Source organism: Clarias gariepinus, chromosome 26, assembly GCF_024256425.1.
Source record: "Clarias gariepinus isolate MV-2021 ecotype Netherlands chromosome 26, CGAR_prim_01v2, whole genome shotgun sequence".
NCBI classification, from domain to species: domain Eukaryota; kingdom Metazoa; phylum Chordata; class Actinopteri; order Siluriformes; family Clariidae; genus Clarias; species Clarias gariepinus.
This window is the reverse complement of record NC_071125.1, coordinates 1,895,987-1,920,630: the sequence shown is the minus strand read 5'-3', so window position 1 is coordinate 1,920,630 and position 24,644 is coordinate 1,895,987. Positions and strand designations below refer to the sequence as shown.

Sequence of the window (24,644 nt, the reverse complement as noted above, 5' to 3'; positions counted from 1 at the left end):
GTGACAGTCGGGTAAAACCTCTCTCTGCTTTAATCACACCTCACTAACACACCGTGTCTTTCATTGCTTTTTTTAAAGTCTGAATTTGTTTGCTTTTTGTTTTTCTGTTTGAAACACTTGTCTTTGAGCTGTGTCGTGATCCTTGGAGAGGAGGATATTTACGCATGGTGCGCAGCATTTCTCCGATCCACCGGCCACACGCATTCCATTGATAATTCTCCCACCAGCACACACAAAAAAGGTAGGTGCTTGATGAATTATTGATGGAGAAATATCAGATAACTGATGTCATAATTTCTAGGATGCTTTTTCACACTGTTGGGAATAATGGTGATACTCAGGATATTTGGAAAGATTGTAGACTGGATACACACGAGACTTGCCTTTTCTCTTTTGATGAGCTGAGAATCGATCAGTAGGAATTAAAAAAAAAAAAGTATTGAAATTTATATGTAAACATTGTTTCCACATAAAGGTCACGCCTCAATTATTTATTCAACCTGCGACAGGAGCTGGGCTCACCACCCTGACCTCGACAGGATCACAAGCATCTAATTTAAAGAATTGTAGATAGATATGAAATTGCAATATTAGGTCTGATATGTCAGTGTTTTGGCCTTTAATGGAATAAATACATCTTAAAGCGTATGAGTCTTGCCATGTACAATAGAGTATAAATGATACATAATGCTTCACCTACTATCATACTATAAGTGTTTTTTCTTATTTTTTATTTTATTACACTACTTGATGTTTCGGTATTCCCTTTAGAAGCTAAATAGGCAGAGGGATTTTACATGTCTCCTTTTTTTATAGTGATTATGGGTTAACATCAATAAATCAGCATTCAGGCATGTTCTGTGTAACCTTCCTCAAACGCAGGCCCCCAAACCTGTTTTACTGGCCTTGAGAGGAATGTCAGAGGGGTTTTAAAGTGTGTTTCTGACTTAGGGGAATGTATTGCATTGTTGTCTTTTGAAATCCTACACTTTGTGATTTTTGAGTACATTGTGTAATTAACTTGGCAAATTGTCAGGTTTCAGAAAAAATAAATCCGTTCCTCAAAACTTTATATATTCATATCTAACTAACCAGCTTTAGGAAAAAAGGAAGCTAACGTTGCTTCAGTTTTTTTTTTTTTAAGGCAGGAAATAATAAATTATTCATCTGTCTTGGGGAGCACGGTGGCTTAGTGGTTAGCACTGTGGCTTCGTACCTCCAGGGTCCGGGTTTGATTCCCACCTCAAGGTCTGTGTGCGTTGAGTTTGCATTTTCTCCCCGCGCTCGGTGGGTTTCCTCCAGGTTATCCGGTTTCATCCCACTGTCCAAAGACATGCAGATTAGGCTAATTTGCATTCCCAGATTGCCCGTAGTGTGTGAGTGAGCATATAGGTGTATGGATGTGTGTGCCCTGCGATGGATTGGCACCCTGTCCTGGGTGTACCCCGCCTCGTGCCCTACGTCTCCGGGGATAGGCTGTAGGACCCTGCATACAGGATGAAGCGGTATAGACGATGAGTAAAGTATAGTGGTATAGTGAGTGAGTAAGTGAGAGTCAGTAATCATTCTGGTTAGCACCACAAATAAGCTTTTTACGCATTCATAAGAACTCTATTATTTCTATCAAAGAATGCAGATTCTATCAAGTGTTCAGATAAACAAACATTAGTGATCAGTAATTGGTCTTTTGAAACAACTATGATTAATGAGTATTGATTAGTTACTGATAACAAAAATGATCTGTGATTGGTCAGTCCTAACAAATTGTGATGTGTGATTGGTCACTGGGAACAATAGTCATCGGTGATTTGTGATCAAAGCTTGGTCATTGGGAAGAATAATGATCCGCGTTTCTTGGTGGGGAACAAAACTGTGATTGGTTATTTGGACCAGTAGTGATCTGTAATTTATCATCAGTTCTTGTTCATTAGGGACAAAACTGATCTTTGATTGGGTTGTTCGAGCAGTGATGATCAGTGATTGGCCATTTGGAACGATACTGATGTGCCATCGGTCATGAATAACGGGTGCGGTGTAATGCTATGCATATTCATATTTGTACTGTTGGAACATGACGTTCAGTCTGGTGCAGGCTGTGGTTTAAGCGAATACAGTCCAGCTTTAAGTAGCGCCCGGTAATTTTTTCTATTAAGTTAGTTAATTGGAATTAATGTTTGAACTTATTTTATATACATTTTAAATTAGATTGTATATGATAATATAAATGTGTATTTTAAAAAAAAAATCATGTTTAACAATTTAAACCAATATAAAGAAAAAAAAAACAGCCAAGATAAACAACCAGTGTGTCACTGAGGACCATATATTTAAATATCATTTCAGATATATGGAATTTACAGGTTTGTAAAGACAGATGAACAGGTTTATGTGAAATATAATGCTGTAATTTGTCAGGTGTCATTTTTTGACCTAGACATGTTCAAAAGACAAAGCGGGAAACTGAATGCCTCAAGCTAATATAACATCTTTCAAATATTAAGATATAGATATAGCTAGTGTTACTGTTCCTAAACAATATCATTCACCAAGATACCTAGACATATGGTTTTTGTTTGTTTGTTTTTTTTAAGAAAGAGATAATTTTTGGAGCCTTTGGTGCATTCTTTATGTGTTTAGGAAATGATGGCCAGTTTGCAACTGTTTACAAGTGATTATAAGTTTATATTTGTACATAAAGTCATAATGAATTAAGTTTCAGTTCTTTACTCTGCTTAAAACATATTTATCCATGCTGAACGTGACTTCTAAACCGAGGTTGGTACTGAACCGTGATGTTTGGATGCCATTACACCCTCTAGTGATCAGTGATTAGTTGTTGTTTCACAAGTGCAACTCAGACAGGCTTATGCGCTGGTCTTGAGTCGAGTGACCTAGTTCTTTTAATTTGTCCAACCAGAAGCTGTGATGCACAATATCAGGACAAACACTTCTCTCTCACCTCTTTTCTGTAGTATTTGCCAGAAGGGTCAATACATTTAGAGGTCAGGTTTCTACACTGGTGTGACACTATACACATTTTTACACTAATTTATCCCACCATCCCTCGCACAAGGGTGGGCCTTGTTGCTGAACCACTGAAAGGTATTAATTAAACTACTGAAGTGTCACTGAAGACAATCCAGTAATGCATTGTGTATGGGGTTTTTTTGCACTTTATTTATAACCATGTAAAATTCTTTTGTGTAAAAACTTTCTTAGTAATGTCATGAAAAATTGGGAAGTATTTACTCAGAAAGCTCCATGGCCTTAAATTGATTGACATACAGTATGTATACAAAGTACTAAAGTATTTAAAGGTGGCATGGTACTTACCAAACCTTGTGGTTTTGACTGTATAACTTGAGAGATTTCCTTACTAAATATTTTTTTAAGTTCGCTTACACAGTGAAAGAGAGAACAAACTTGATAGAGAGAACAAACCTTTTATACACACTGCCCTGACCAAAAAAAAAAAAGTTGATCATGTGGTTAAGGTCATGAGGAATCATTTTCACACATGAACTGACCCCCACTTTATGTGCTGCAATCAGAACTTAAGGTGACTGTGTGAATTCATAGATTGTGCGATTTTTTTTATTATTTATTTATTGCTGTCATTCCAAATTGTAACAGATGGAGCATGTTGAATTTCTTGTAGCAGTAATTGAATATACTTTAAAGTCTGTAATTTTGGAGTCAAGTCAGAACGTATGTCCAAAAATAAAAATGTCTATTAAAAGGCCTTCGTCCTACCAATATGGGTTAGTAAACGGCTTGTTTTGTTTTATACACCTGCAGGTTTTTTGTTTATTTTATTTATTCATTGATTTTTTTTCATTCGTTTTCTTAATTCTGTCCTGCAATTCAGTAAAGGCAAAATATTTAAAGCAGTTTATTACAGTAGTAATAATAAGTAATGGCAAAGAGCTGTAACCATAGATTGACACTAGAGGTCACTGTGGGGTCAGTACAGAGTGCTAGATTTCCTCTAAAAATGTAACTGCTTTCAGAAATACTTTTTTAATTTTTTATTTTTTTTTATTATTGAAAATGCAGATAACCTATTAAAGGCCCGGTTTTCTCCCATTTTAGCCCCAGGATTTTTTTTCATGTCTTTGGTTAGTCATATCTAACCATATGTTTAGTTTCCTTCTTAATGAATAACACTTTGTCAGCGTCTGTACATACTGTTTTTATATAATTAAAAGCACTGTGTTAATATTTGCTAATATAGGAAGACACTTTGAATTTTTACTTTAAAAAATGCTGTAAAACACATTTGGACTAATAATGTGACTAATAGGACATTAATGTTTTATTCCTGTTTTAGAACAGTATATTAATGCTCATTACAATTATAAAATACAAATAATTATAACTAAAATATCTGGTACATGAGTACAGGATGCCACATTTCATTCTGAACTTGAGTTAATTTAACTATTACTTATTTTAGTAATTGTGATGTGTAATATTTACTATTTTTGTAAAAATCATAAAAATCTCCTTATGTTGAAACTTTTTAGAAAATTCTTTGTTAATTAAAGAGCATCAAACAAACAAAACCTAAACAAACAAAGTTACTGTAAGAGGGACTTCTTACACTGTATGTCCCAATTAGCTTTCTCCTGGTCAGGGCACGCTGAGTCTGGGGCCAATTTGTTCAACACTGGGTCCAAGACGAATAAGACACCTGTCCATAGCATGTCACCATTCACACTTACAATTTAAAGTAATCAGTCTACCTACAAGAATGTTTCTCTTGAGTAAACTAATATAAATATTAGAGAATTATGACAGTAACCTGATCTCCGGACCAAGCCTCAGACTGTGAAATTGTCTGGACCTTTTTCTGCATTTCTGTTATTTCTTTGAGAATTAATAAGGATCCATTTTTATCTTTTTTAGCTATCAATCTTTGTCATCTTTACTGACCTCTAGTGCTAGAAAGATTCATTAGTGGCTCAGCATAAGGGAAAGGTGGCAAACATGCTGACGTTAATTTTACGCAATTTTATCTGTTTGCTAATGACCCCACATTTTTAGAGGTAGTGTTAAAGGTTGTTGTTCTTTCGGCTGCTTCCGGCAAGGGGTCGCCACAGCAGAATATCCAGTCCGCACAACAACTTGGCACAGGTTTTACGCCTTTAATTAATTATTTGTAGCAACTATTAATTTAATTACTTTTTTTATGAACTGGTAAAGTGTTAAGCTTGGCAGCACGGTGGATAAGCGATTAGCACTTTTACTTTGCACCTCCAGGGTCTGGGTTCAGTTCCCGCCTTGGTTCTGTGTGCATGTTTTCCCAATGCTTGTTAGGTTTCCTCCAAGAACTCCGGTTTCCTCCCACAGTCCAAAAGCATGTAGATTAGGCTAATTAGCTTCTAAAAGCTAAGCTTAACACAAAAAAAATGAATGTGTTAAATATATTAAATAAGACTACTGGCTGTAGGAGCAGTGCTGAAAAATCATGATGCATTATTAAGAAATATAATGCTGTATGTTTACACTACAGGGTGGAAATTTGTATTTTTTTTTTAAATGATTTAACCCTTGCATGTCATAAAAAGTGTACAGTATCTCGTTTTATATGTACAGTACATTACTCTATATGCCTTGGCATATGATGCAGACTTGTGGTTGAAAAGACAATGGCGGCATCTAGTGGCAGTAGGTGGAATTGTACGGCTTGTTTGACGTCACACGTTGCAATTTAATGCTGAGTCACGATTCACAGTATTACACTTCATTGTTCCAAAACAAAATGTAAGCTTTAAATTCAACCAAAATTGATTACAGAGAGAATAAACGATAAACGATCATTTTAATGTGTACTTGTGGAAAATAATCCAAGCCATTTTCTGCATTCGTACATCCATATCTTTATTGGTAGTGCATAACTTTTTTTTTTTCATGTACATCTTTGATCAGCAACTAAAAAAAATCTTTAAACAAAAGGAAAAACAGGAAAGCATCTTCATTTTTACAATGCCTTTCATTGTTTCTGGTCCAGAGACAATGAATTGTTTATTAAAAAAAAAAAAAAGATCTATAACCTTCTCTTATTTTATAAGTGCGTCTGTAGATTTCAGTAACGTATATAAGCTTGACAAAGTTATCTACAAATTGTTCAATATGTACGTGCACAGACGAGTAAAGGCAGTAATAGATTTATAAAAGAAAGTGAAAGCTGATATAAGGAACAGTGTAATATATGCAGGAGGCACTAATGGCAGGGTTCAGTAAATGGACCAGGGAAGATGATCATGTACTTTAAGCAGGTTGATCTAAATCGATGCTGCAGATATATAATGCAAGTATAAGTACAGTTATGAGCAAGACACTGGAGCACAAATCTGAAAAAGAATACATATTTCTGTAACAATAGGCTTAAACGTTCTTTCCTGAAGTTTTTAGATTTTCTTATTTAATTGTTTGGTCCTTGTCAAGAAACTATGAGGATTGTGTTTGAGGCCAAACGTAAAAAAAAAAAAAAAAAAGCCTCAGACTTTTAAACCTCTCAATATTATTCCACTGTTGCAGCATTAAGAACAAGTCTGGGACCATTACCTCATGTACTACCTCATGTAGTGTAGCCAACGCAAAGTAAAATCACATAGAATGCCATACTGATACAGTAACGCAAGACTGCAATGGGTTTAAAGAAAAACATGTACTTGGGATGTTTGTAGTGTTTAGTCTCATAAGGCTTTAGTGTTTTTACATGTTAACATGAGCAAAGGCATGCTGTAAACCAGAAGCGTGTAGTGTAAGCTGTGAGTGTTCCTCCGTAATCCAACATTGAAACCAAAGTTTTAAACCTAAGTAGTGTTCAGATTATTTAAATAAAAAAATAAAAAGAAGAAGAAGAAGTAGTTAGTGTTCACAATACCAGATGCACGACATTCTTCATTCTAGATTGTTTAAAAGCTGTAGTAGAACCACAGGAAGTACAGGAAGTTCTGTTGAATGGATGAATCTCAAACAGCTGGATGTGGATGTGACAATACACACACACACACACACACACACACAATCGGTAAAGAGTGACATTGTTTTTGGTTTAGTGATATAAGATTTGAAATATAGTATACTGTATGTTGGTGTAAATTGGGCAAATACAGTCCTATATTAAGCTTGAAGTTCTGGCATCATCATCATACTCCTTTTACAATGTCCATAAAGCTGAAAGTGCAAGATTCTATGTAAGGCCTAGGCTTTGTTTATAATATTAAACATTAACTAACGGGAAATATTGGCTTTCAAAAATCGGTCTCTTAATAGCCACAGTCACACATATGGCTATTTCTTAAAAAAAAGGGGGGGGGGGGGTACCCCTAAAAAAAAATATATATATATATATAGTTTGTGTTTTTTAAAAATATAAATATATATATATATATATATATATATATATATATATATATATATTTATATATATATATATTTATATTTTTAAAAAACACAAACTATTTGAAAATGCTCACATGAGCAATCCAGCCCAGTTGATAGATGTGATGATAAAACAAGGTCAGGTTATCAAGCTTAATCACATGAGAAATGAATATGATCTCATAACTAAAATTTATATGCAGATGGGGATTTAATCAAAATGGTGTATAACCCTCCAAGGACACTGTAGATCAATCAAATCTCAATCAATCAGCAGTTGGCTGTCAAACCCTTACCACTTCGATAAGAAATCTTTGGCTTTAAAGTATTCTTTAAACAATAAAGAAAAAATCCTCAGGTGGAATGAGTGAGACTGTATGTACTATATGTATGAGAATGTACCAAATAAATGAACTATCATGTTCTTACACCAGGGGGCAGTGTATGTGACAGCATCTAAGAAAACAGAGGGGATGATAAGGAGAGTGAGTTAAAAAAAAAAAAAAAAAAAGAAACACCATGAGGAACAGCAGTGAAGCCCTAGAGAATATCGAATACATGACAAAGAGAAGTGAGTGGAGAAGACCTAATCAGACACAGCATAGACTTCTATGAACTACATAAGGAGTCCTCTGTTTCTTTCGATCAGGGAAAAAAAATCACTTGCACCTCCGGAGCACCTCCTGCATCCTCTCTTGAACGTTTTCCATCTTCTCAGCCCACTCCTCGCTCAGACCCTCTTCGTCATCACCGATGATGGCAGCGTAACCCATCAGAGCAATGAGGCCGATACAGAACAGGTAGGTGAGGCGTGTGCACAGGCGCTCCATCACCCTCCGATCTCCTTGAGAGTGAGTCATGTAGACCTCGAGGATGGGCCGGCTGAAGAGCTTGGGCTTGCCCATGACACCGTCGTAGAGCGTGTGCAGGTTCTGGTCGCCCAGGTCGTTGGCATAGCTTTCTTCGAAATCATCGCGCTTGCGCTCCTTGTGCGCGGGCCGTGCCTCCACCACCTCCATGAACTTACGGAACTGGTTGCGTAGGTTCTCCTCCACACGGCTGTACTGCCCGTCCAATGTCTCCTTCTTGATCTGGAGCAATGTGCCACGGTTCTGCACTGAAAGCTCATCCAGGGCTCGGTTCACGCTGCCGAACTCACGTCGAAGAGTCTGAATCTCCTCATCATCCACGTGGTGCAGGACGACGCGGATCAGTGAGCCTGCCACACCGAAGATGGGGTTCACCACAGCTGCTGCTGAGGAGATGGTGGCTACACACTCCAGCACCTTCACCAGGCCTCGCTTCAGCTTGTCTCGGTCCTCCAAGATCTCAATGTCAGCCATGACCTAAAAGAGAAACGTTGGCCTGACGAGGAGAAGAAGATATACTTTAACCATGTTATACCTTTATTCAGGCGCAGTCTGTTTCAAAACAGGTGATGTACTGCAAATACAAACCATACAAAGTAAATTGTAGTAGAACATATTTGGTTCTATGAGAAGTACAGAATTCAGAGATTTTTTTAATGTAATGTCATATAATGTAATTCCTGTTAAACCTATTTCTCCAGACAAAAGTTCATGGGGTGAATATTTATGTATATGCCAAGAGCCTGGAAACGCCTTAGGGTTATTTCTTATAGAGATCCACTTAGATATACTGCAGTGACACTAACGCAATCCTTTGTAAAGCCTGCAGCTTTCAGTATCCGACTGAATGCAAAACACTCATTTGCATTCTGCTCCATGGCGAGTATCTGAAATGCTCAGTGAGCTACATTCCCTTAAAATATATCAAAACGTATTCTTAGACTTTTACAACAACTACATTAATAGACGAACTAAGATAATAATCAATCAAACAAAAGGCAGAATTTTTACTTGGAAAAGACAAATATTTATTTCTGCACAGTATGGTCCACAGTTACAATGTATTGGAAACAGTCAGGCAAAGTGAAGAAATTAAAAAAATGAAATACACGAGTCCAGCTTGCATGACTATCCATTCAGCAACACCTAACATTTATATATCATGTAACAGTTCTTGCATAACCTCCTCAAAGTGAATAAAAAATGATTGGAATTTTAAGTGCTAAGCCAAAAAAAGGCATCAAAAACAATACAAGAATAGAAAGAAACTGTTTTCTTATTGCCTATAATATAAATAGCATTGATTGTTTATAATTGTCTCCATTATAAAGCAGTAGAAACTAAGACAGCTGTGGTTTAACAACCTTTCAGTGCATTTGGCATGACTCCTACTAGTTACACTCGTCCAGGGCTTCTTGCATCTTGGCCTGAATGTCGAGGACCCTTTGAGTCCACTTATCCCTGACTTCATCCTCATCATCCTCCGTGACTGCGTAGTAGGCCATCAGTGCCATGAGACCGATTTGGAAAAGGTGAGCCAGTTGACCGCATTTAGCCTCCATGACCCTTCTTTCCCTGTCGCAGTGCTCTAAATAAACGTCCAGAATTGGCCTCGCAAAAAGATTCTTCTTTCCAGTGATGCCTCGATAGAATACGTCCAAGCCCAGGTCGCTTTTGTCCTTTTCATAAGTATCCTTAAATTCTTCCATGTAGTGCTCGGCATTGTCAGGGTGCGTCCTGACCCGTTCGACCATTTTGTTGAAGGCACCGTATTGGTGCTTGATGTACTCCTCGTACTTGCCAAAAGTTTCGTTGATTTCTTGGATGCGGATTTGGCGGAGCATGTGCTTGTTCTGCTGAGAGATGCTCTCCAGTTTGGCATGAATCTTCTTAAAGTCCTTGTCTAGCTCATGGGCTTCCTCTTCGACCAGGCCTTTCCTCACTACACCAACCAGCGAGGTCACGATGCCAAACAGGGGATCGATGGAGGAGGCGAAGGAGGACACTTTCTCCACATAACCTAGCACCTTGGCCGCAGTTTGTTTAATTTGCTCCTTGTCTGCCATGGATGCAGAGGGGTCGCTGGCTTTTTGATGTCTAACGAGCCCTTGGTCCCCTGGAAAAGGAAAAAAAAAGAAGGAAACATGAGTTAAAAACCCCAATGAGAATTGCACAACCACTGACTTCTAATATTAATTATCGAAATCTGAGCCATAATTCACTACACACGTTAGATATTTCAATAATCATGTTCATAATCTAACTATCTACTTCTGTTACCATCCATCCAGATGGAGAAGGTTGCTGTCCAGTTCTGAAACAACCGTGGACAGAAGCGGAGAATGTGCCAAAAAATACACTCATAATTACGGATCAGCTTTGAGAGCCAAGATTTGATCCGAGATTCGATCATTATTAGAGTACATACTGGAGTTGTTCATGGAAAATCTAACTCTAAACCATCAGGGAAGTCTATATAGATTTATTCCAAACCAGATTTAAATAAAGCATCATATAGGCTACTGGAGGCCAGTTGGCTTTCTTTCCTGAAGTGTAAACAGAGTCTACTTTAATGTCATATATGATTGATTTTCATTCAACAGTGAATCATAGACTGTATCGCTTGTAATCCCAAACCACAAACAATTAGCTGGCCTTCTTCTACCCACTGTTTTAACATGTGACAGACATTCGGAGAAAGAACTGCCATATGAGAATGACGCCCTTAGAATATATTTATACATAGCTCCATGAATTAGGTTACCTAATCTAGAGTCTATGCTGCACTGAAGCACTGCCCAATGTCAGGCTTAGCTGGTTAGCTCAAAATGAAAACAACCCTGATGCTCACGCTCTCAACCCCAATCACGAAGCTCGATCAGTAACAACAAACTGACTTAACACGAGGCATGCTGATTAAACAGTGAACAGGAAAACAGAAAACGGGCCCAAGCTAAGGATCTTACCTGCTTTAACGTCTGTAGCTGTTCCCTTCCTAATGGTGCTGCTGTGTTTTTCGTGCAGGCAGCCACTATCTCAGCCTCTGGCTGGAGAGACCGCCCCTGCCTCTCTGCTATATATGGCCAGGGTGAGGGAGTGACGCATATCTGAGCAATGCTCATTGGGTTAGGGCGGGGAGGAAGAGAAGGAGGAAGGGGGGGGTTAAAAATGCAGCCGTTCCGCAGTCCTTTCTTACAGCTCAGGAAATGGCTGCCACACTCCGCGCTGCAATTGGTTAGCAGCGATTCAGAAGTATGTATTCGCTTTTTAGACCTGTGCGTAATGAGAAAGGAGCAGTCTAGAGAAAAATGTTCAGGAAATGGATGCCATTGTTGGATGAGGCATTGAGAGGAAACTAGAATGTCCAGATACCGACATAAAAAAAGAAAGTGCGGTGTGAATAGATAAGTAAACAAAGAGCTGACGGTTGGGGAATGTGGTGCGAATACTTTAACACTGTTCACATTGTCACGGCAGCTGCTGGACAGCTGTTCACACTGCAATCGAATTCTGTGCAGCTGCCCACCAGAACAACTGTGACAAGCTCTAAAGACAGAGTCTGTCCCCGGCTGCTGTTTAGACAAACTCTAGGTTTTAAGTATTATTAATGAGGTTTTAATGCTTGGATTGTAGGTACAGTATGGCAACCTGTATGACCTGCTGTACTATATGTGCAGCTAGAATTTGTGGACAGATAAAAACTGTGATTCTCTTCTTCTTTTTTATAAGACTTTTTATTCATTTATTTATTTATTTAATTTTTTTCATCGTGGTATATTATTAGAACTTCACCTTTTTAAAGATGATGTAATTACATGACATTGCACTGTGGTAGCACTTTGAGTAATGGTGGAAGATTTCAAAACAGATTCTAAATGTCGTATAAAAGAGGAACTGACATGATGACATTTTGACATAATTATTCACAAATCCATTGCTTAGGGTGGAAACTGTAGCATTTTAATCACTATTCTAATTATCCATACTGTTTGGAATATGGCAGATTCTATGATGAGGCCTATTTAATTGTTTTTAAAAATCTTAAAATTAAAAAAAGAATGCGTCGTCGTCTTTATTCTTTTGGCAGAAGAAGACTTTGTTTTAATCGCTGATCATTGGCTTCTCTGCAATTTACAAAGGTTGTCTTTAACAACTTTCAAACTAATTATCTGAATTATAAGAGTAGTCATTCCTAATTCTTTAATTAGCCCTTCTTTCATTTAATAATACACTAATAATTACCTCTTCAAGGCCATCAGTCAACACCCTACATTCGACATTCTACTAGAGCTTGTGAATCCAGATAAAACAAAAGCCAACACCTTAACAAGAAATTCCTACATCATGGGGTGAAGAGAGTAAAGTCAAATCCACGTGACTGCTCAAAGCATCAGCAGTAAATGAACAGCATCACTTAATATCACTTTTAATAAAGTTATTCTCCCTGTACTAGAATTTACTTTAGATCAGGCAAAATATAGGCATGTTTGCATTTTACCTCTATTACATGGACTAGTAGTGAAGCGAATCACCAATGGGTTGCTCGATACCATATTATCACGAGACCTGGGTGCTGATTTGATTTGTATTTCCATTCTATAATTATCATGATTTTATGAATACCCCGATTCAATATTAATTTCTAAGTTCTAAACTAACTTGGCAATTATTTTATTCCCAGTTTAGAGTGCACCACCTGCAGGATTATACAGGAACAGCAGCACTTTCCCACCTCAAATGCAAACATATAAATTTAAATAATAATTTATATAAAAATACATTAGTTGCCACACAGACAAATTGTGATACGCAGCTCAATTAATTGAGGAGGTAATTAAGACAAACATAAGGGCATGCACAATTTTTTCCCCTTCAAGTTTGTAGCGATGCACGCAAGTCAAAAAAACTGTTTTATTCTTAGCTCTCGCATCCTACATTGAATAAAGAGTATGATTTTTAATTAGGTTTTTAATTAATCTGACATTTCTTTGATCTCATCTGAAATTCTTAAGGCAGTGGTTTGGGGGTGTGTGTATGATTACCATTCCTGACCTTCATAAAGCATGTGTCTGTGGTATAATATATACAAAAGGTGTTAATTATGGGCTTGTCTGAATATTTTCCAAGGAAATAGAAAAGAAACTGAAATGGAATTTTAATTATCATTATTAACTCATAAATAATATCAATTACTATTATTTTTTTATGTATTTTTTTAAGCCTAAAATAAACATGACTCCCCTTTATAGTCTGGTTTAAATATTCATAATGTGGAAATAAGGCATTTCATTAAGGTGTTAATGCATGGATTAGTGATACGGTACAATAAAAGTGACCCTCAGTGACAATCCAGAAGTGATTTGCATTTTTCTTTTTTTTTAAATACTGTAACCCTAAAATAAATAGCCCTTGAACCATAATTTGTCTAAATGTAGAGGAGGTTTTAGACATGATTTTGTCATGGACATTTGCGATTATGGTGGACTGCAAGACTCGTTCAAGTCAAAGCGAGACTTTTGATTGTGCAGAATAACAGAACACAGTTCTGAGAGTAAAAATAACCCCCTTTATTTCTCTATATAATCCCCTGCGTTAAACATGCAGGTATCGTCCCACTGCACTCATCCCAGTGTTTCACTGATGTTTGGATACAGTGTAGAAGGTTTTGTCAGTATGCTAGAGCCATGATCAGACTGACTGCATCACATCTGAAACACCGGCCTCCCAGGGACTCCTTTAATGGCCCAAACATGTGGACATGGCTAGACAGATGACTCTCTTCTGCGAGTTGATGACAAGTTATTTACTTGCTTAATGTTTATAGTAACGACTGCAGTGGGCTCTAAGCCTCGGATGGGATCGTCATTAAAGTGTTTGCACTATTCAAATGATTTACTGCAGCTAAGAGACTCATCACTCCACTATTTATTATTTATTGTAAATGTCAATCAGGTTTCATTACAAGTCCCGGTTTGACTTGAACACATCTCAATTTTTTTGTTAAGTGCTTTATGGGAATAAGGTGTAATATAGTTTATTTACTACATAGTGATGTATGTATCTTGTGGATCAGTTGGGTATATGGATGCCTTACAACCTGACAGCCGTTACAGCATTAATCTGATACCGAGCACCAGTATGAGGGAGGACGATACCTGCATGTTTAACGCTGTGAGTGCCAGTTATTTTCTACCTGACATAAATAATTTACATTTGGCAGACGAGCTCATCCAAAGAAACTTACAAAAGTGCTTAAGTTTCCGTCACTGGATAGATCCTTACACTCGGATAGTAGGTTATTAACTGTGTAACATCAGTCAAACACTGTTGGGATGGGGTTTTAGGGGTTAACTAAAGTGCTGAAGAAACAGTATGTTTTAAGTTGTCATTTAAAGACACAAACATTCAAAACTCTTTTGATTTCTTATGAGTATGTCAATATTTTAATATGTTATGTATATTTTTCATATGTATAAAGATCAAACTTCTGTATTGCATTAAAACTTTGACAGGAAATGGGACTGATTTGGCCCTGAGTTTCGGTTAGTGAAAAGTTGGTCCTTACGTTGCAGTCTTCTCTGGGGAGTGTGTGTTCACAGGAAATTCCAAAAGTAATAGTGTCTTTTCACGTAAGAAGAATTCCTGCAAGAAAACAAAAAGAGGTTACTTAAGGTCATGTTATAACTAATAGCCAGTTAAAGTGTTATTATATATTTATGTTCAAAAATGGACATGGCAGAATGAAGATTAAACTCAACCTCTGAATATCTTAAACAGTACAGTACAAACTTTAGTGAGTAACAACAGTAAAAAAAAAAAAAAAAACTACTATACATAAATCAGTAATATACTAGTAGTGTTTTTTTCTTTTCTTTTTTAAATAAAAATTTAGATTAAAGTTTATATGACCAATCAGAAATTGACATCTCTGTGTGTAAGGGGTTTATAAATCCAGATTATACAAGTGTGCCTTGGAACACACACTACACGTTTACTTTGTATGTAATGTCTCTGTTTAAAAATCAATAAAAACATTGTTGAATCGAAATTGACATATCAAGAACATACCATTAACATTAAGTGCATCGAAATCCTTGATATTGCTTTTTAGTTGTTTTGTTTTTAATAAAATTATAAAATTAAAAAATTTTAAAGAAAACTTTTTGTAATATAAATGCAAATGCATTAGATGGCATGAAAAATGTATTTGTATATTTCTATATGAAGTACATCATCACTGACTCACAGTAGAGAAAGCAGAAACCCGAAGTTAAAATGCCCAGCCTGGGGGTTTTAAATAATAAAGACCCATCAATTATAAGACTGATCATCATTAAAATATGTTCATTAGCTCTCTCACTACTTTCACCAAAATGCCTGGTATGATTCTGGCATTCTTGTGAGGTGGTGAACTTCTGCACATGTTTGTGTAATTGCACACACATCCGGGCCTTTATAAAGGCTTTTTCTCTGGTATTAGTGACAGGTGTTTCCAAAGAAACAGAAATGAAACTTAAATTCTTAAAAACATCATACTTTACAGTATGCATACCAAAGGTGAAAGTATTATTGTGAAAGTCAGTTTAATTATTAAAGAATTGGGTTTATCGACCTACCAACAGCAAAAACAGCCAAAGTGAAAAACTAGTACTAGTGAAAAGCAATAAATAAATAAATAAATAAATAAATTCAGCAGACACCCTTATCCAGAACGACTTACTTTATTATTGTTATTATTACCATACATCAGAGCAGTAGAAGGTTGAGGGGCCTTGCTCAGGGGCCCAACAGTGGAAACTTGGTGGTGCTGAGGATTGAACTTTGGACCTTCCAAATCAATAGTCCAGGGCTTTAACCACAGAGATCCCTCTGATTCAATGTGTGCTTATGGTTAAAATCCAACACTGTCAAAATGGTTGTTGCTCACACCTAATCACTTACTCACTGAGGACACACACGTGACACACTATTCTTTTTTTCTTTTTTGGCTAAAATCTGTTCACGCCACCATACAGCTTTGGCAACAAAGCCAGTTCTCTAAGCAAACCATAGGGGGCGGTGATTTACATTTTCTCAATTTATGACCAAACTGTCACACAAACACAAAAGACACTGTGCCTTAAGGCCTGAGCTCAAATTTAACCCTTTACTTCCCAGACACTTTTAGCCACCAAGTAAAAATTAGATCCAGTGATGCACAAATGCAGCTCTCGTAAATACCAGTGGATTAATGTGACTTACAAACATGGAAACAATATTTTTTGCCTGAATAGATTTTTTATTTTCTATTTAATTTTCTATATCTGCTTCTTTTAAAGGTTTTGTTCTCAGATTAACCCTTTCATTGCACTGAATACAGTTTAGGATGAATGTTGTGGTGTCAATTTAGCCTTTGTCTTAAATGAATGAACGATCACCAAGTTTATTACTTCTTTTGTTTATTACTTCTTTTTTTTATTTTTGTTTTATATTTGTGTGTGTTCAGCTAAAATGAAGTTTTATAACTCTGTAGTCGTAGGAATTTCCTGTTTTCCTTCAGGTTTTCCTGTTTTATAACAACCAATCATGATTGCTAGGTGAGGAAAGGGTTAATAGTTAAAAAAAATGTAAGTTTAATTAAAAAATATATATATTTATATAAATATATAAAAGAGGACATAATATTCTTTGAAAAAGGAATCTGCATCACCAAAGCAAACGTATATAATATTTAAACTGTTCTTTAAAGCCTTTTTTTTTGGGAGGGGGGGGGGGGGGGGTGTAGGAAGATAATGCAAAAGAATAATATTAATATTATATAAAAGTGATTAAAAAACATTCATTTTTAATAATACTTAATGATCACTACAGCATTACATTTTGCAGACTAGATAATAGATTATTTGTGTGTTTACATGCATGTGAAACCTTAAAACCACACACTCTAGACCAAGGTGTACACTACTGCCCCCCCCCCCACATACACACACACACACCCACACCGCACACACCCAGTCTGTCAAAATCAACTCACAAACAAGTTTTTCGTCTGTACAATAAGTTCAATAGGTTTAAATACACAATCTCCCTGCCTTAAATATGTGCATTATTCCTTATATAATCAATTAATTTATTGTTTTCGGTGCACGTTTTTTAACCCTCAACCTTGAGGCCGCTGTTAAACTCGGCATGAATGAGTCAGGAAGTAAGCAACCTCGGATACTTTCACTCCTCAGAGAGCGGCCATCTTTAAAAGCTCTCTGTCAACACACACACTGGGAGTAAATACCATCTATTTGACAAGCAAAGTTACACAAAGTGCACATGAGACATTATTTGCATTGATATATTCCATGTGAGAGTCTCTCCTTCTTTATGTAGTACTTTTTTAACGGTTTTATCTCCTTCTTTTACAGAGCATAGCCTGGCTGCTAATATTAGCCATTGCATTGGCCAGAAGACCTCAGACCAAGAAATAAAAACTGGAATAACTTCTTCACTATGCATTTACAACACACTACAAGGCTTTCCTGTCTGTATTTAACAATGTGAGTATTGAAAATGGCCCACATATTCTCCACAGCACAGCAGCCACCCAGCCTATCTCATAGCTCAGCTATAGCTCCCCCTAGCAGCCATTCCATATTTCCTTGTTTGTGCCCAGCCTAATGTTCTTTACTTTTATTTTCAACCCATAATAATCCAATATAACACATCCACAGACATAAATATGAGCCATAACACCTTCCAATAACCCCATCCATCCACTGGTGGCCTATGGATTGGCCAAGACAGCTCTTCTTACCTTTGTAGAGGGCTACCTTCCTCTCCAAGGTCCAAATCTCGACTGTAGTTCTTCTTCCCAGCAATCCTTGCAAAAGGGCCACTTCCATGTCAGATCTCTGTGTAGGGGTGTTCACATTGGACCATACCATTTTCTTGCCCTATGGAAAACCCTGGTGGGTCCAAATGGTCCCATTAGGCACCACAGGCACACAAGCTACTACTTGCCCCCCAAAAATGGTACATGTACAACCATTTATTATGCAGCCCCTTCCTCAGACTACCCACATTCTCCCCTAGTGACATTCAAATATTCCAGCCTCCCAACATTCAAATAGCCCTTACAGAGAAGCAGCTGACTCTATGGAGACAGCTGTAGGCGCACAGAGTGTAAAAAGGGTTATTGAGAGCTTGCCAGATGCTGCCACTTGCTCCAAAGAGTCAGGTTTTAATAAAGGGGGGAAAATTAACTTTAGAGTGGGGTATATATGTAGAAATTAATTAAATAAACCAAAGGGAAAAGTTAAAGAAATTGAGGATATCCACAAAGAGCGCAGGAGCTTCTTGACGCACAGGCGCGCCTCTCTCCAAACGTGCAGGTGTGTATCCACAAACAAGGACCTAATTATTACCCAAAACAAGCACAGCACAAGGATTTTTCTTTAGTAGAAAAATTTTACAATGTTTTTTAGACTTACCAGAAGAGAGATTTTGGGTGTCTGATCTGTTCTGGGCTTATAAATTATTTATTTATAGGTATTTTTATATGGTATTCAGTTAGTGTGATTTTGTTAGGTTAGGATTTACAGCAGTGAGCTGACCAAAAATCATGATTAAATATATTATTAATTTAAAAAATCTAAATTAGGAAGAAAAAAAGTCGTCTGGATGTGTTACTTAGGCTATTTAGCAGGATTAATTATGCGTTATGGGGAGATCAGCTGTGATGGTAACGTACCCAAAAAGAACGCGCTTAAACCTTCTGCGTTTTTTGTGCACAGCTTTTAATTGCGTATATATGTATATATTATATTATTTGTAATTTTTTTTTCTTTTGCCTATTTAGCCTATTGTTTTTCCGGGAAGCTGCACGCGTATTACTTGTATTAGAATTAAGAAAGAATGAATAATGAAGAAAGGCGCATTACAGTATAACGCATCATGGCGCGCGTCGTGATCCAGACCAAACCCTTTCTCAGGAGTATTTTATTTTTATTTTTTTACATTTAAATGCAAGTAAAAAAAAAAAAAAACACCACACAGACATTTTCTGCACGTGGAATTCCAAGGATGGTCTACATCTGAGGGGGAAAACGTGCGAGTCTGGACACGTCCTCCAGGCTATACGTCCCTAAAGACTCCCCTCACCGCAGCCACTTAAACATAGTAAACACACAAATGGGTTAAACTTCAAATTGCAAGCTCCAACCTGGTTGTTTGTGCAGTGTGCATGGACATCCGAGCTGGAGGAATATAAAGCGCGTTATTCTGGTGAGTAATTGGCATAATAATAAAACAAAAAACGCCCAATTATGTTATGGTGTATAGCATATATCCATTAATACTGGGCATAAAACAGACAAGACCAGGACAACACAAAGGGGAGCAGGTGCGTGCGCAGCTCCCGAGGAACCACGTGCGCAACGCAAGCGCATCCTAACACGCGCATCATGAGTCGTGCAATCTGTCGATTAGATGCGTCGATAACGAACACGTGCACAAGAGAATATTCCCTCATCAGTATTACAGCAGACATCAAAAAGCCAAACCACGAGGTCAGTGCTCACGTGACCGTGAGACGCGCGTTCACGATTACTGCGTTACAGCTGCGCGAGATTTACAGTAATAACAGATGATCAGATGTGGCCTTAAAGGAAAACGTTTATTATATGTAATGTGTGTGTGTGATCATAGAAACCATTAGACCTTTTTGTAGATAATAACATTAGGGGAGAAATCACGAAAATAGATAATAAAAATACAGATTTTTTTTAGATATTTTATCCTAATTGCAATCTTTCTATCTATTTTTATGTTTTATTAAAATACAGTTTAATGCTATCAATATATATATATATATATATATATATATATATATATATATATATATAATTTTTTTTATAAATAAATAAATAGTTATTATTATTAATAATAATTCCATCTCTCCATTTATCGAGGAATCTCTGTAGTCCAGCTAGGGACAATGGTGATTACCAGTGTATTTATTCCAATTTTTACGGCCGGTCAACATTCACACATTACGGGCCATTTGGAAATAACAAATTATCCTATCCTGCATGTCTTTGGACTGTGGGAGGAAACCCACCAAGCATGAGGAGAACATGCAAACTCCATGCACATACAGTAGACCTGAGGCGGGATTCGAAGCAAGACCCTATAGGTGCAAGGCGACAGTGCTAAACACTAAACCACTGTCCATCCATCTAGGAAGCTCTGTAAGATCTGTGATCATACAATGTATGGCCATTATATTCATTCCCATTTTTATCATCGTGGTAAGACCTTTGGTCAACACTCACACACTATGGGCAAACACCAATTAGCCTAATCTGCATGTCTTTGGACTGTGGGATTAAACCCGGATCACCCAGAGGAAACCCTTCAAGCATGTGGAGAGCAGGCAAACTCCATGCACCCGAGGCAGGAAGGTGGAGGTGCAAGGCAACAGTGCTAACCACTAAGCCATCATGCCACTACTACTACTACTATTATTATTATTATTATTATTGTTATTATTCCCTTTTTGGGATACTGGTGGAGGATCCTATCCTAGGGAGGGCACAAGGCGCAGGTACAGACACACTCATACGTTATGTGCAATTTGTAACATTAATCAATCAATGCAACATGTGTCCTTGAACATTGATGGACACCTAGAAAACACACCAAGCATGCAAACTCCACACACACAGGCTGGAGGATAAATTTAAACCCTCAACTTTAGAGGTTCAAGGCAACAACACTAATCATTATAATAAGCCCCATGTTTACTTACTCTGCTGTGTGCAAATCGTATCCCTAGGTTTTATACTTACCCTGCTGGTTTAACCAATTCATGAACCGTTAGCAAGATGCAAATTAACTTCCTAAAATAAAGGCAGCATGGTGTTTACATCACTCTGTAGATGTCATGCTTACTAAACTGTATGAGTTTTATTCGGAAATGAATTATTTTTTTACACCTCAGTGCAGCATTGCAGTAAATACTCTATTTCAGCATTTCTCCTGACCAAATTTTAATGATAAGTTTTACAACTGAGAATATTTCCAAGCGTAGCAAATACAAATTATAATTTCTTTAAACTGGTTAATCAACCTCAGCTCAAAAACACCTGGCCACCTGTCCAAAGCATCCTGGCATTGTTAGGCTTTATGCAAATAAAAAAAAAAAAAAAACGAATAAGGGAACAACCTGTAACCAGTACATTTCTTATCCTGCTATATTAAGCTAATTTATTATTCTATTACCTTTTAACATTATTATACTGCAACCTAAATGTAATGTTTACGTCAAATTGGGAAAGAAAACTAGGCTGATCAAATGAATGTAAGGATGACAATCTGTCACAATCTTGACATATGCACAAGTTTTGTTGTAAAATTAAACTGCTACAATAAAAAGGAACCGAAAAGAACAATGATAAATTAGAGAAAATAAAATATGTGATAAAAATCTTTTATCAAATAAAAATTATGATTTTTTTTTTAATACAAGTGTGTAAGTAAAAAAAGAAGTTTTTAGATGGTAGTGCTGATTAGATCAGGATCAGGATTTTATAGTATACACAGTAGATTTTAATTCTGCATCAATACGAGTGGATAGTTAAACAATAAATCGCTTGAGTAAATTAATATGTTGTACATATGGTATATACACTCACCTAAAGGATTATTAGGAACACCATACTAATACGGTGTTTGACCCCCTTTCGCCTTCAGAACTGCCTTAATTCTACATGGCATTAATTCAACAAGGTGCTGAAAGCATTCTTTAGAAATGTTGGCCCATATTGATAGAATAGCATCTTGCAGTTGATGGAGATTTGTGGGATGCACATCCAGGGCATGAAGCTCCCGTTCCACCAGATCCCAAAGATGCTCTATTGGGTTGGGACCTGGTGACTGTGGGGGCCATTTTAGTACAGTGAACTCATTGTCATGTTCAAGAAACCAATTTGAAATGATTTGAGTTCTGTGACATGGTGCATTATCCTGCTGGAAGTAGCCATCAGAGGATGGGTACATGGTGGTCATAAAGGGATGGACATGGTCAGAAACCATGCTCAGGTAGCCTGTGGCATTTAAACGATGCCCAATTGGCACTAAGGGGCCTAAAGTGTGACAAGAAAACATCCCCCACACCATTACACCACCACCACCATTCTGTTTACGTCAAAAAAAAATTTACCATTTGAATGTCTCAACAGAAATCGAGACTCTTTAAACCAGGCAACATTTTTCCAGTCTTCAACTGTCCAATTTTGGTGAGCTCGTGCAAATTGTAGCCTCTTTTTCCTATTTGTAGTGGAGATGAGTGGTACCCGGTTGGGTCTTCTGCTGTTGTAGCCCATCCGCCTCAAGGTTGTGCGTGTTGTGGCTTCACAAATGCTTTGCTGCATACCTCGGTTGTAACGAGTGGTTATTTCAGTCAAAGTTGCTCTTCTATCAGCTTGAATCAGTCGGCCCATTCTCCTCTGACCTCTAGCATCAACAAGGCATTTTCGCCCACAGGACTGACGCATACTGGATGTTTTTCCCTTTTCACACAATTCTTTTTAAACCCTAGAAATGGTTGTGCGTGAAAATCCCAGTAACTGGGCAGATTGTGAAATACTCAGACCGGCCCGTCTGGCACCAACAACCATGCCATGCTCAAAATTGTTTAAATCACCTTTCTTTCCCATTCTGACATTCAGTTTGGAGTTCAGGAGATTGTCTTGACCAGGACCACACCCCTAAATGCATTTAAACAACTGCCATGTGATTGGTTGATTAGATAACTGCATTAATGAGAAATTGAACAGGTGTTCCTAATAATCCTTTAGGTGAGTGTATTTAACCGTTTGTTCTTGAAATGAAATGATTATTCCAGGTTCTTTGGGCAGCACGGTGCTGTAGTGGTTAGCATTGTCGCCTTGCACCTCCAGGGTCTGTGTTTGATTCCCGTTTCTGTGGAGTTCGCATGTTCTCCCCGTGCTTGGTGGGTTTCCTCCGGGTACTCGGGTTTCCTCCCACAGTCCAAAGACATGCAGATTAGGCTAATTGGCATTCCCGAATTGCCGTAGTGTGTGAGTGAGTGTATGTGTGTGTGCCCTGCTATGGATTGGCGCCCTGTCCAGGGTGTATCCCTCCTCGTGCCCTAAGCCTCCTGTGATAGGCTCCAGGCCCCCGCGACCCTGAATACAGGATAAAGCGGTATAGATGATGAGTGAGTGAGAACAGGTTCTTTGGAACTTCTTTTACTCTCCAAGGCAGTCAAATATTCTGGTTTCATCCACAGTCCCTGGTCAAGCTTTTTAGACAATTTTTCAGTGCAAAATTAGATATCTCCAATTGGGAACTTTTGAGGAAAATGTGAGAAAAAAACTGTTAAATATTTTGTGCATGGTTTTCATGAGTCACAACATTGTTAGAAAGCATAAATGTCAAAATGTCCGGTCACAATTGTTGGGTTATAACAGATTCGCTTAGTGTTGTAGCTTAATTTTCTTTTGTAAATACTGCAATGCATCATGGCTCCAAATCCAGGAAAATGCTAATAATAGTTAAAAGATTTTAAAAAAGGAAATATAGAATATATTTCAGCAAAAATACTTTGTTATAGATGATCCTGTGTGCATGCAAATAAAATTTAAGTCAGAAAAGTTAATCAAAGTCAGAAAAACGGTGTTTATCTGTTAATACAGACATTGTATCTGCTATAACTTAAACCTTCTGTTTACATGATGGCGAATGTGTACTTAAATAAACCAACAACTCGATCAACAACAAAGGCTCCATGTAGGTCGATTGTTTTTCATAAATCTGATACTGTAGTTAATTGAACTTAATTCCACTCTCTACAGCTCCAACAGCACGTCATGCTGATCACCATAACGGACCCGGTCCTGATCACAGCCTCGGGTGTTTATGAGATGGACATGGGATGAGAAAAACAAGAGGGAATGAGGGAACGCCTTTCCTCGAAGGAACACCTCTTAAGGTTTTAATGTCGGGTTAAGAAAATGGACAATCCTGGCCCGAGGGTGTTTTTAACAGGAATGTGCTCTCAAGATATTTACAAAACTATGTTTGCTTAATTTGGATAAGTGATGTCTAGCTTGTGTGCTTCTTGAATCATGTTTGTGTCTTTGTATTTCCATTTAGGTGGACTTCCAAAGAAAGCGCCGTGGAGCGATGCTGATCGAGGTAGAGTCGATTCAGATGAAATGATCTCATTCTGTATTGCTCACATAGCTGTTTATTAATATAGCTATATATAACAAATAACAGACTAGCTCATATAGATTGATGTACTGTCATTATCAGATATGAATTATTTGAAATAAAAGAAAAAAAAAAGTGTACCCTAAATTAAGATGCTGCACTTAGCTGCATCTA

General features: G+C 37.3%; 1 protein-coding gene and 1 long non-coding RNA gene across 4 annotated transcripts; one reads left to right on the top strand and one right to left on the bottom strand.

Annotated features, from left to right (window-relative positions):
• LOC128514031 (uncharacterized) lies at positions 1-24,622 on the top strand. Its single transcript, XR_008356428.1, has 3 exons — positions 1-241; positions 17,657-17,788; positions 24,110-24,622. It is a non-coding gene; the product is annotated as an uncharacterized LOC128514031 (long non-coding RNA).
• Positions 7,469-18,618, bottom strand: rpz (rapunzel). 3 transcript variants are annotated; one of them, XM_053487668.1, is made up of 3 exons: positions 18,046-18,618; positions 14,827-14,903; positions 7,469-8,757 (listed from the first exon to the last, which is right to left on the bottom strand). In XM_053487668.1, the coding sequence occupies exon 3, from the start codon at positions 8,733-8,735 to the stop codon at positions 8,052-8,054; it is 684 nt and encodes a 227-aa protein (XP_053343643.1). In that variant the 5' UTR covers positions 8,736-8,757; positions 14,827-14,903; positions 18,046-18,618; the 3' UTR covers positions 7,469-8,051. The 3 variants fall into 3 exon arrangements, with proteins under 3 accessions (XP_053343643.1, XP_053343645.1, XP_053343644.1); XM_053487670.1 differs by lacking the exon at positions 7,469-8,757 and adding an exon at positions 9,266-10,377 and having other exon boundaries at positions 18,046-18,594; XM_053487669.1 differs by lacking the exons at positions 7,469-8,757; positions 14,827-14,903; positions 18,046-18,618 and adding exons at positions 9,266-10,377; positions 11,228-11,989.
• Positions 24,623-24,644: the final 22 nt, after the last annotated feature.

Coding starts and splice junctions, on each gene's coding strand:
- rpz (XM_053487668.1), bottom strand. CDS start 8,735: ATGGCTGACATTGAGATCTTGGAGGACCGAGACAAGCTGAAGCGAGGC.